General features: G+C 35.6%; 1 protein-coding gene across 2 annotated transcripts in view; it reads left to right on the plus strand.

Moving 5' to 3' along the window:
* The window catches only part of LOC111156864 (synuclein alpha), a 162,777-nt gene that overhangs the window by 19,514 nt on the left and 130,179 nt on the right, over positions 1-13,084 (plus strand). For both annotated transcript variants that reach the window (XM_022517973.1, XM_022517983.1), the window contains exon 4: positions 927-1,069. In XM_022517973.1, coding sequence (XP_022373681.1) covers positions 927-1,069 — 143 coding nt within the window. The remainder of the gene's footprint in view (positions 1-926; positions 1,070-13,084) is intronic.

Here is a 13,084-nt window from a genome sequence, read left to right on the forward strand (position 1 = left end):
TTTGAAGTCTCTTTCAAATTTTAGAATTGCTTGCTGTAGTTCTGTGAAAACTGATGTTGATATTTTGATAGGGACTGCATCAAATGTGGAGATTGTTTTGGATAGTATAGACATTTTAACAATATTTGTTTTTTCAGGCCATAAGCATGGAATATCTTTCCATTTCTTCATGTTGTCTTCAGTTTCTTTCATCAGTGTTTTACGGTTTTCAGAATACAGGTCTTCAACCTCTTTAGTTAAATTTATTACTACAGAGCTTATTATTTTTGGTGCAATTGTAAATGAGATTGTTTTCTTCATTTCTCTCTCTGCTGCTTCATTATTGGTGTATAGAAATGCAACAGGTTTCTGTAGATTGATTTTGTATCCTGTAACTTATTTGAATTTGTTTATCAGTTCTAGTAGTTTTTTGGTGGAGTCTTCAGGTTTTTTTGTATAGTATCATGTCATCTGTATTTTTCATTTCTGATGGTAACAGGAACACCTATGTGTTGTCTGACTCAGAAGGCATGGTGAAAATGAACAGGCCAGGTGAGATTAAAGAATGATATTGAAAATGAAATAAAGAAATATATATCCGATACCACATGATACCACAATAGCTGCATCTATAATCATTGCCTTTTCCAAATTTTCCTTAATAAAATGTTAACCAAACTTCCGTTGCTCAAAGGTTTTATTTGTGATCATTACACTTGAAACATGTTTTAATATCTGCATGATTATAGCAACATATCTTAGCAAAGATTTAATGTTGTCTAAACCACACTCAAATATCTCTGAGGCTTTTATTTCTTCTGACACTTCAGTTATTTATAGTATGTGCAAATATAGGTCTTTAGAAGTTGACAGCTAGTGGAAATAAAATTATTTTCAGTCCCTGTTGTTCAATTGTCTCTTAATCTGTTGTTCTGGATTTATCCCAGTGGCTGAGAAGACCAAAGAGCAAGTGACAAATGTGGGTGAGGCGGTGGTGACGGGGGTGACAGCAGTAGCACAGAAGACCGTGGAGGGAGCAGGGAGCATTGCAGCTGCCACTGGCTTTGGCAAAAAGGATCAGCTGGGCAAGGTATGGTTGCACACAATTTATGTTACATTGGTAAAGCCTGGGGATCACAGAGCATTTTCGTGGAAGATACTAGGCAGGAATAAGATGCTCACTTGGGAAAGGGCTGACTGACCCTCTTCTCAAAAAAGGGACTACTTTTATGTATGTATTCTTTTTGGAGGTATTAACCCAGATAAATGCATGAAAACTGTACAGTAATTATGATTGTTTCATTTTCTGGAATAAAGTTAATGAAATGGACAATGTAATAAAAGCCAAAAGAACAGTGACATTTCAGAAAGAAAGGGTGCTTTCATGTTAGCTATGAATCTTGCAATCTCTCTTTGTTGGGATATAACAGATGCTTTGTGCCCAACTGACAAATTGTCAAACTAAAGATCTTTCACTTGATTTCTTTATAATGACATCATCTCTTATTAGATGACATATTTGCTTGTTCCATGGCGGCTTATTTGCAAATATATGTTTGTAGAGACTGAGAGTGAAATTGCATACCAGCCAGAGATTGTGGTTTTGGGGTGATTTTAAAATTCTCAGAAGAACCTTGACTGTATTTTTGACAACTATGAGACTCTAGTAAGATTATACTAAAGGTATTATGACTTTCATTTTAAACAGGTAAGTGATAGAAAATGAAGTGTCAACTGGAAGATGAAATTTCAAAAGTTTTGTGACCACAGCAGCAGAGATTTTTGCTGTTCCCTTGGCACCATGGGCTCCTTGCTATTCTTTAAACAAATCAAGTACTTTTCTTGCCCTGGTGTCCCCCTCTGTCTGGAAAGCTCTTCCCAGGTTATATATTTGGCTCACTCTCTCCTCTCCTCAGGTCTTTGTTAAATGCTACCTTCTCCATGAGGCCTGCCCTGACCTATTTGAGATTGGAACCATTTTCCTCACCTCTGCTGTTCCCAGTCTTCCTACTCTTTACTTTTCCTTTTCCCTTTTTTACAAACCAGCACATAAAGCTACTTTCTTATATAGTTTTCAAAATATCTATTTGAAAACCATTTTGAGTATAACTTTCGGATCGTTGAATAGCCATAGTTGCGATGTAAAAAAGTTTGCTGGCAAGCTGCTCTGGGTTGTTTCCACTCCATGTAATTCTATGTAGCAGGCTTTCCTTGATTGATCATTAAAACACTAATAATAAAAATGTGGGACTAAAAACCTGTGACGTATTGAGATTTATCACATGCATTTATGTTATCTGGGCAATTGATGCTACTTACAGAAAATCTGGGCTGGGCTTCTAGTGTGGCTCTTCAGCTAACACTTAAGTGTATGGTTAATAATAGTAGTATTCCTTTGTGTAGGTTGTCCTCTTCAAATAATTTTATTTCTTATGCTAATAATTATACAAATTTATATTTTCTGTCTGAATTTATGATTATAGCTTTATCACATTTCAAAAGGTAGGACGGACTTCAGCTATTAATACAGCAATTAACTTGTTCAATGTCCCAAGCCCTTCTGCCAATCACATAGAAGCTATGGACTTTCTTCTCAGAAATACACATGATAAAGGGCTTGGGGGGGGATCTTGGAAGCCCATTAACAGACAAAACCCATCATTTAGACCAACCTTCTGATTGTACAGATAAGGAAAGTAGAATCTACAGGGGGATGTGAACAGTCCAAGGTTACATGCCCAGTTGTAACTGACTGTTTTTCCATATGCTATGTCACTTCCCCAACCACTTCCTCAAGACCTAACTTCCTTTTGAGTTTTTATAAATTGAATTATAGAAAACCAGATTTAACTGGAAAAATTCTGTGCTTCAGAATATTAAGAAACTGGGGAAACATGTACCATCCCCTTCTCATTCTTGTTTAAGGAATACTATATATATTGCAAATAAGGCATGAAAGTGCTTCATTTCTTATAAAATAGGATTTTTTTAACTTTTCTAAAAATATTGCTATTTATTTTAGTACTTTAAAGCAGAAATCTAAATGATATGATAAAATTAACCATTTGGAGATATTTCTCTTATGGGTACTTACAAGTTCTTCCAAATTTTTAATATGAAAATGAAGCCGTAAAACCCAGAAATTGCGGCATAGTTATAGAAAAAAAAAACACATAAAACTGAAAGTTTAAATGGCTGATTTTCATCCCTGCTCTGTTACCAACAGGCTGGTTGACCTTTTGAGTATCTCCTAAGACCCTTTCTCACATAATGAGAAACTATATGAGAAAATTGTTAAAAAGCCTAATTTAGCAACAATGTTCTGAATTTCTATTATAACTCAAGGAGGATGCTAATAATCTTTTCATTCTGGCCATATCTATGAAATGCCAAAAATGTTAGAGAGTTTAGATAAAATCATTCAATTTGTTCATTATGAGGTTTGAAATAATGTAATTTCATCATTCAAACTTATCAAAATGATTCTGGTAAATGGGAATAAGCAGATTATTGTTGGTTTAACTAGTTGTTAATGACTCCTTTGGCATACTCAATCTTCATTCAAGAAATAATGCTTGCTCACTATGTGCCTGAAACTCTGCTAGATATTGTGGTTAAAATGATGAGAAAAACCATACATGAGCTTACAGTCTAGTGACAAAGATTTATAATAATCACCTAATTACCATGCAATAAGTATGCAGTTCTAAACTGTGAAATGCTATGGAGTACATAATGCTAAGAACATCCCAGCTAGAATGGGGTAGGGATAAGAGAGAGTACTATAGAGGCTTCCTTGAGGAAGTGATGTCTGCATTGAGATCTAGAAAGATGACTGGCAATTAATAAACAAGTGGGAGTTGGAAAAAAAAAACATAGCAGGCAAAACTAACAACATGAAGAAATCTCACATGGTAGGATGGGGACTTTGGCAAGTCAAAGAGGACTGCAGCTGGAGCCACAGAAAATAAAGTAGAAGACGTTGGAGAAATATGAAGGGGGTCCCATCCTCATTGGCTATGTTGAGAATGTTGGTCTTTATTCTAAGAATGACAGAACCTATTAAAAAACTTTTAAGCAAGAAAGTCAGGTTATAATTTTGCATGTTGAAAAGATACCTCTGCTCTCCAGGCAGGAAAGATATTAAAGGGAGGGAAGGGTGGAAAACAGGGACCTGTTTGTGGGCTGTGATGGAAAGAGGAGATGACTGCTTGTTCTAAGGTGTAGGTGGGGGAAGAGAAAGAAATGGATTAATTTAAAGACTATGTAGGAGGTAATATCAACAAGATTTGGTGATACATTTCATAAGGCTTGGGGGAAGAGGGATGTGGTTAGCAGGACTGTTGTTGGGTGTTAGCTCATTGAAGTGGATTAATGGCTATGCCATTCTCTTGGCAGTAGGTGCCTCTCTTAAATATCAGCAGTACTGCAAAAGTAGTGGCTACATTGATGTTTAGCCCTCATGCCTTTTGAGGCTCTTTGGCCCATTACTCCATGATTGATAGTGGAACAAATCTTTTTTCTTTCTTTCTCCCTCCCTTTCTCCTTTTCTCCCTCCCTTTCTCCTTTCCTTCCTTCCTTCCTTTCCTCTTTTCTTTCTTTAATCCGTTTGGTGTTTTCTTTCTTTTCTTTCTTTCTTTCTTTCTTTCTTTCTTTCTTTCTTTCTTCCTTTCTTCTTTCTCTTTCTTTCCTTCTTTCCTTTTTCTTTTAGAAGCCAAGAGTTCTAGTAGCTCATTTTGATTTTTCTGTTTTTATTTGCTAAATTCATCTCTTTGGGAACATTTGTTTTGGTGTACTCTATCTCCTTTTGATGTTAACAGAGAGATATGATGACAGATACCTAAGTATTTTTTTTATTTGAATTTCATATGATTGAAGATATCCTTACTAATAATTTCTTATTATAAGATATTAGATTAAAGGATAAGTGGGATGTCTTGAATTCTAAGAATTTGCTTTATCAAATATTATTAGCTCCTGTACTGAATACATTAGAATAATGCATCTGCTGATCTATATTTTTACCTGTGTGCACAAAAGAGATTATCTGCTATACAATTCAATTCCTGAAGCTCATTCATTTAATTGGAGTGGTAGAAGCAGGCTGCAAATGCATTGGCAGAAATGCTCAAGTTTTAAGTTCAAACAAACAGTGGTATTATGTAGAAAAAATTTGTTTTCTACTTTTTTTTTTTTTTTACATTTTATTCACATTTATCTTTTGCTTTTAGTGTGGTCACAGAAAATTAGAACACCTTAAGCAGGAGCTTAATAGCAATTTTTGTAAGCAAAGTTACATTCCATCTCTAGGTCAAACTGGTCAAAGCTTCTCCAGTATTTACAAAACATGGCAGACCAGATGTTATACAAAACCATTGCATCTGGAATTCTTTTTCTTTTATTCTCAAATTGTTTCCTGCTTCTATTGAGAACAAATTATCTGCTTGTACCAAAACTACTATAAGCAAGCGTAATGAGTAAGAGTTGCTCTGTAGTACATCTATGTTTGCAATATACAGCTGGTCATAACATTTGCTCCATTCTGACCTCTCAACAGTGCTTTGCATGTGGTTACAGCTCAAATAAATCCTTGTTGGATAGAGGAGCATTTCTTTAGTGCTGCAATGCCATAGAAGAGTTGGATCCTCAGCGTCCCTGAGGTCTATACTTATGTATTTTTTTTATTTATGGAGAGTGAAAGTTTTACATATACCATCGAACCACTGCCTGACAAATAGTACAGTACTTAGCTTTATTATCACATCCTATTTAGTCACAGACCTACTTACATGGATATTAATAGGTTTCATGCAATAAATAAGTTTGAAGTATTTACAGCCTCAGATACTTGAAATATTCATATATTTACTTTTTTCTTCAGAATTAGAATGAAGTTCCTAAACAATGCCATTTTGAAAAAGTTAGATCGGAATATAAGAAATTTTTACTATCCCCAGCACAGTTATCCAGAAAATATTGATTGCAAATGGGCAGAAACATGCATACTTGGTCTCCTGACTTAATTCATAAGAGGATAGCTAATCTAGTGTGGGGTAGAGGAATAAAACAAAGCAGGAATGGGTCATTTTTTGTAACATTTAAGTGTCCTTCTCCTTAATTTCCTTTGACTTACCAGAGCTATCATGTTTAGCTTGATGCAGACTTATTTTTAAACACTTGAGTGTTACATACCTTCTAATTAAATAATCAGACGATGGATGTTGACCTAAATGAACTCATTTATGCTGATCTCACAAATAAGCCAAAGGTCACAGGCAGTCTTTCAGATTTCTTTGAAGAAGTATACACAGATCATAGGTGTAATTTTTTTTTTAAGATTTTTATGTATTTATTTGACAGAGATCACAAGTAGGCAGAGAGGGAGGCAGAGAGAGGGGGAAGCAGGCTCCCCGCTGAGCAGAAAGCCCGATGCAGGCTGGATCCCAGGATCCCGTGAAATACTCTGATTTATAGTACATTCTTCTTAAATGTCTAATAATGATAGATCTATTATATTGCTAAAATAATTAGAATTTGAGTCTTGCTTTTGTGCTTGATGTCTGAAGATGACCAACATGACGTTAGTTGTATTTAAACCTAACCCAAGGGGGTGCCTGGGTGGCTTAGTGGCTTAGTGGGTTAAGCCTCTGCCTTTGGCTCAGGTCACGATCCCAGAGTCCTGGGATCGAGCCGCATCAGGCTTTCTGCTCAGCGGGGAGCCTAGTCCCTGCCCCACCCTCGCCTGCCTTTCTGCTTACTTGTGATCTCTGTCAAATAAATAAATAGGATCTTAAAAAAAAAAAGCCACAACAGCAAAAAAAACCTAACCTAAAAGTTCTGTGGCACAGGGAGTTGCCTAATTTTTACTTGTGGTGAGAGTGGCACATACTGTTAATAGCATTATAATCTTAAGTTAAAGCATGTTGTAGTTAAAGAAAAAACCTAATTGACCTGATTGATTTGTTTTTAACATGTATGTAATCAGTAATATTTTGCAATTTAGTATGTAAAAATCAATATTTAAGCTCATATGAAAGTCTATTAATATTACGCACAGTTTCTCTACTTAGAAACATATCTATTACAATGGGCTTTCTTTGTATCTAATATTTCACTGGGTTCAGGCTGGATGAATTATGATTCCTAATTACCCTTAAATTAGTAAGGTTGTAAAAGGGAAAGTGCACAATAATTATATATGAAGTTGTAAGAAACTTAGGCTTATGATTATGTTTTCATTAAAATTCAATATCATTCATTTATTTAATGGGTTCTTGGGATGTATTGGACATTCAGTTGGGCACTCTGAGGAATACCAAGGTGAATAACGTATGCCTGACTCCTGCCTTCCAGAAATGTGGTCTAGGCACAGCAACTGACAGACTTATCCCTGGCAAAAAGGATCATCTCTACTCTTTGAGAACGTGTATGTAACGAGTATATATCCATTATGGGAAAAAAAAAACACACTTTTTATTAGGAATGACAGAGACCTATACTCTCAATAAATATTATACTTCAAATTTTGTTTGTGTGAGCAGATTATGAAATTACTTCACACACATAGAGAGAACAGCTACAATATTTTAGCCATTTAGACAGAAACATAAAAATATTTCCACCTGAGTCCTAGCACCAATAGTTAATAATGTGTAAGCATTATAGCCCCACAATATATACATGACTACAAATCAATTTCAGTGTTCAAAGAACCAATTGTGATAATACTTTTGTTTGTTAGAAAATGTGTTATAGGAAGACTGTGATAGAACTGCTTCAAGGCACACTAGCAAACAGCTTTAACTCATATTTGTGAAAATGGCTTATTCCTTCATAAATGCTTAATATGAATTAAAATTCTACTGAATGCAATGTGAGGGCCATGACCATACTTTTATGAACCAGACTTCACTGTGCAGGTGGCTAACATCTATTGTTAGTGTCCCTTCATATGCAAAGAGAACATGATATTTTTGATAGTTTCATGAATTAGATATTACTATATAGAGAATGATTTCAAACTTAGGTGTTTTCATTTTAAACTTCTGTTGCCATCTGAGCTATGTTTCCACTTTATAATTCAATGGCAAACCTAGAAAAAGAATATTAATATGTTTACGTGACAGGAATAAAGGAAATAGACATGTTTGTTTATTATGACATACAATAGTCATTTTCCAAACTTCAATGATAACCAGCTTTTCTGTTCCTAAAAAGTTAGAGTAATTTTATTTTTTGCCACTCAAATACAGGCTTTTAGTTTTCCCATTTTCAGGGAAATATTTGATGGTATTGTTAGCTTTATCAAGAGAAAATAGATACTCAAAATACACAAAAATGTTTACTTGAATTCAAAAGAACAGAAATAAGGTAAATGAGATGCCAATTGTGTTTTGCATGCAAATACATAATTATGGAACTAGAGTTGAATGAGACATCTCATCAACCCAATTGTTCCATGATGAGGATAGAAAATAAGTAATTTGTCAACTAAAATAGGAGGTAATTCTTTTATAAGAAATTTTATCAAAACTTTGCAAAACATTTAAATATTTAAGTTACAATTTCAATATTCTTTATCAGGTAATTCTGGAATTACTAAACAGTTATTTTGAAAATTCTCAATATAGTATTTAATTCTTAATGAGCCTATAGTATACATTAATACAAGGAACACCTAGCCAGAAGTTATGTTTGTTGAATAAACAGTTGAATGAATGAATAAAAAGGTTTTTAAAAAAGGAGTATCTATTTTGTCTTCCTGATTAGAGGTAGAAACTGTCTTATTCTTCTTTTGTGTTCCTCACACTAACAAAATATAATAAATCTATTTGGAACTCAATTCCTAAGAATATATTCAGTTAGCAGCTTCGTGAATTGTGAAGAATGATGTGAACTTTTAATTTAAGATTTTAGAATTTAAGAATAGACTTTAACTGTCTGATTAACCATAATAGTAAAATATCTCTAATTCACATGTATATACACTTTGTCCTATTTGATTGTTGGAAATCTTCAAAAGAGTGGAGAATTGCCCTTTCAGTATTTCTATTTCATGCCACAAGTTTTCTGAGCATGTACATACAGTTTTTAGTCTTAAGGGTCCAGGTTTTGGTCCATAGACTGTGTATTATTTACTATCTAGTGAAACCGGAGAAGGCATGTGCTCTTACCAATGTCACTGAGTTTGGGGATTAATACAGTTGTCATGCAAAGCACACAGTGGTATTAAAAATACCTCGTCTTCAGTTGTTAACATTATGACATATGTAAAGTAGGCACTTTAAAAAAATAATCTCATCTTGGGGTGCCTGGGTGGCTCAGTGGGTTAAGCCTCTGCCTTTGTTCAGGTCATGATCTCAGGGTCCTGGGATTGAGCCCTACATTGGGCTCTTTGCTCAGCAGGGAGCCTGCTTCCCCCTGCCTCTCTCTCTGTCAAAAATCTTTAAGAAAAATAATAATCTCATCTTAATAACTAATAACTGCTTAAAGTAGTAATCCTTTCATGGTGTTCTTCCTGTAAAGGAAAACCAACACTTTTGTTTAAAACAAAAGCAGTTCACAAGTTTTCTAATTAAAGCTGCTCTATATCTGTTCTTTGACTCATCATGATAGCCAGCTGGCCGTTATCTTTATACTGGGTTCCTGGTTTATCTACGTCATTTGATTTTGTCATGTGTATAGAAAAAGCATGGCTTAGTATGCAGGGCATGAGTTTTAAGTCAGGGAATGTGGAGTTGGTCTTGTCTCTCTCCCTCTGTTGGATGATGTCTTCTCATCCCTCTAAGCACAGATTTTCTCATCTGTGAAAGAAAAGTATTGGATTAAATGAATTCAGAATGTTTTGAGTATGTTTAATGGCTTGAATTTTAGGCCAGTTTGTTCAATTATGCATTGCCAGACCTCTGGCAACTCATTTAACCTTTCTAAACCAAAGCTACTCAAGTGTCTATAACTGGCCGGCCACGGCACAGTCAGTGTGAATGCAATGAGATCATTCAGACAAAAGATAAACAATCAATTGTGGTATGTTTTATAGTGAGGACATTTTGTTAAGAAGAACCTGCATTTTCTTTGAATTTTGTTAGATATATGATTATAGGTCTTGTTCATGTAAATAAATTGTAAACACAAAGTGGAAAAACCATTCAATGAACATCTTACTTTGTTTACCTAAATAAAATGAAGTCACACTACAGTTATTTTTCATTTGATTTCCCCAGTGTGGTTCTATTGAATATTATACACATGTAATTAGAAAGAAATAATTTTGGGAAACACGAGTAAACAAAGTTAAAAATTTTCTCTTTTGAACAGAAAAAAGTCCTGGAGCCCTAGTATCTTGTTAGGGATAGAGTTGCTATCTTTTCTAATGTCTTTTTAATGTCAAACCCATGGAGAATAGGTCTGGGTATTTACTGGAGGTCAAGTTTAAGATGCCCCAGGCTGACTGAAACTGTCCCCACTCACTCTTTTTGTCTTTTTCTTAATAAGGCTGCTGTTTAGGTTCTGGGTTAGAGATATTTAGAGAGTATCAGGACTCAGCATTTCATATCTAAATCCTATTCTTTTATAGCCATTTTCTGTAAGATCTCTTGGACAAGGCCAGAGAAATGACTTTCTTTATTCATATGAAACTTTTGTACCATATCCAGATGAAGCTTCCTTCTGACCTGAAAAGGGACAAGTCTAAGAATTGGCTATGTTGTCTTGGCCCCTTCCCTTAAACGCAAAGACAGGATGGGATGCTCAGTTGGTTAAACATGTGCCTTCTGCTCAGGTCATGATCCTGCAGTTCTGGGATCAAGCCCTGCATCAGGCTCCCAGCTCAGTGGGGAGTCTGCTCCTCCCCCTTCTCATGTTCTCTTTTCCTCTCTCTCTCTCTCTCACTCAATCTCTCTCTGAAATAAATAAAATCTTAAAAAAAAAAAAAAAGGCAGGAAAGTCCAATGAAGGGAAGGAGCCCAGGAGGTTTTTCTTGAAGCTAATTTTGTATGCCAGAACTTTCTAGAATGGGAGCAATTCCAGAAGTGGTAAAATCCCAAGCTTATCTGATTTTGACACCTTCATGACAAGCACTAAGGCTTAATTTATAATCTTTAAGGCCTGGCATTAAATCTTATTTTAGTTATTTGCAAGGTAAAACAGATTCATTATATAAATATTCAACCAAATAGAAAGTTTGTTTGTTGTCAGAGCTCAAAATGAGCCCAAGTTTCCTCTCCCCAAGTTCACTTGAAAATGGGATGATATATCTGCAAAGGGGGAAAGAAGAGGGATAGGTATAACGATATCCTTGCTTTTGATCCATCCTGGCTTTCATTCAGCACAGCCACAAATGTCCCTGGGTGCCTCTCTGATGTGGTACATTGTATGTCTAAATGTGCCCACCTGTCCCCTCCTAACCTCAAGATTGAGGACAAACATACTCTCCTATCACTCCGTGCCTCTATCCTCCACACTTGGCCACTAGAGCCTGGGTACTCTTCTTTCTGCCTAATCTGAACTCAGGGAAAACCTAGGAATCTCCACCACACTGGTCTCAACTCTCAGGAATCAGGGGATGTGGGGTGAGGGGACTGGGATTCAACTCTCCAGCTTGGTATGTCCGTTTCCACGTCTCTGTGGTTATTTGCCTATACTGTGTTGGCCCGGGTAAGCTAGCAGGTCCTGCTCTTTAGGCAGAATCCCACCAGGGAATAAGACGTGAGCCTTCCCAGCACACAGACCTCTCCAAGCTCATGAGTTACCACTTGTCTCCATAGAGAAGAGTTCAAGGGAAAAGACACATTCCCATGCTCCACTAACACCTTTCCTTCAAATCTATTTCCTTGGAAATCTCTCTCCTCTTTTTAAACTTTACTGATGGGAAAATAATGAAAATAATAATGAAAAGTTCACTTGAACTTTTATAATTTAGTTTCATTGTTCATTTCGTAACAATCCCTGAGCCTCCTATTTAGATGGGGGATAGGGAGTTATGTATTACAGCTATTACCCAAGGTCACCATGCTCTCAGCTGCTGTTTCATATTTCTAGCAACTTTATGTGAGAGATGTTAACTCAATCACCAACAGTATGGTTGGAGAATAAATTGATAAAAACCACTCTTGAAGACGTGTTGGAAATCTACATTAAAAACATTGAAATTATGGATATTCCTTGATTCAACAGTTTCACTTCTAAGAACTTAAATGATCATGAATTTTAATTTAAAGATGTTCATCTCAGCATTGATTATAACATTAAGTTGGGAAAAAAGTTAGACATTTCACAATAGGGTTTTAGATGAGGTTGATAAAGCCTAGGATATGCTTGATCCATACAGTGGTATGCTGAGCAGCCATTAAAATGCTGACACAGAAGAATACTTAAAGGAGTGGAAGGATGCCCTTGTTGCATTAAGTGAAAAGAACAGATGACCAAACAATATGAACAGTTTGTATAGTATTACTATTTTTATTTAACAAACAATCTATGTATGATATACGTATATAAGAAGACCTGAAGTAATGCGCCAAGCTCTCAGTTTTTCTCAATGAAGCACTCTGCATTTCCAGCTGGATAACATTTTTGCTCTGGGGAACTCTCTCACTCACTGTAGGAAGTGTCGCAGCCTTAGGCGTTGCTTGTGAGATGCCAGTAATACTCCCCAGGCATCACCGTGACCACAAAAGTCCTCCCATGTTGTCCTTGAGGAAACACTGTAACAGACGATTTCTGGGTCTTGGATTACAGTCATTTTATTGTCCCCTCTTGCTTATTTGTATTTTTGTCAATTTCCTTTAACAAATATGTATTAGACTCATAACAAAAGCATAATAAATAGTATTTATAATATTCTACTCTCTTCGACACATGACTAAGCATTCTGCTGCTTTTAGCACAAGTAAAACGTAAAGAGGCTAATTTTCCTTCTTGGTGTTCCCAGTTCTGGTTACATTTGTTCTACTAATGTAAAAATATCAGCTTTATGGGTATTTAAGCATACAGTTGTACATTTGTTATTCATCCATTCACCTATTTATTCATCAGTTTCATCTGGTCCATATTTGTTGAAGTCATGCTGTGTGTAAGATACTATACCAGGCAGCATCAGAAATAT

This window comes from Enhydra lutris, unplaced genomic scaffold, assembly GCF_002288905.1.
Source record: "Enhydra lutris kenyoni isolate GAN:26980312 unplaced genomic scaffold, ASM228890v2 scaffoldscaffold3, whole genome shotgun sequence".
NCBI lineage: Eukaryota > Metazoa > Chordata > Mammalia > Carnivora > Mustelidae > Enhydra > Enhydra lutris.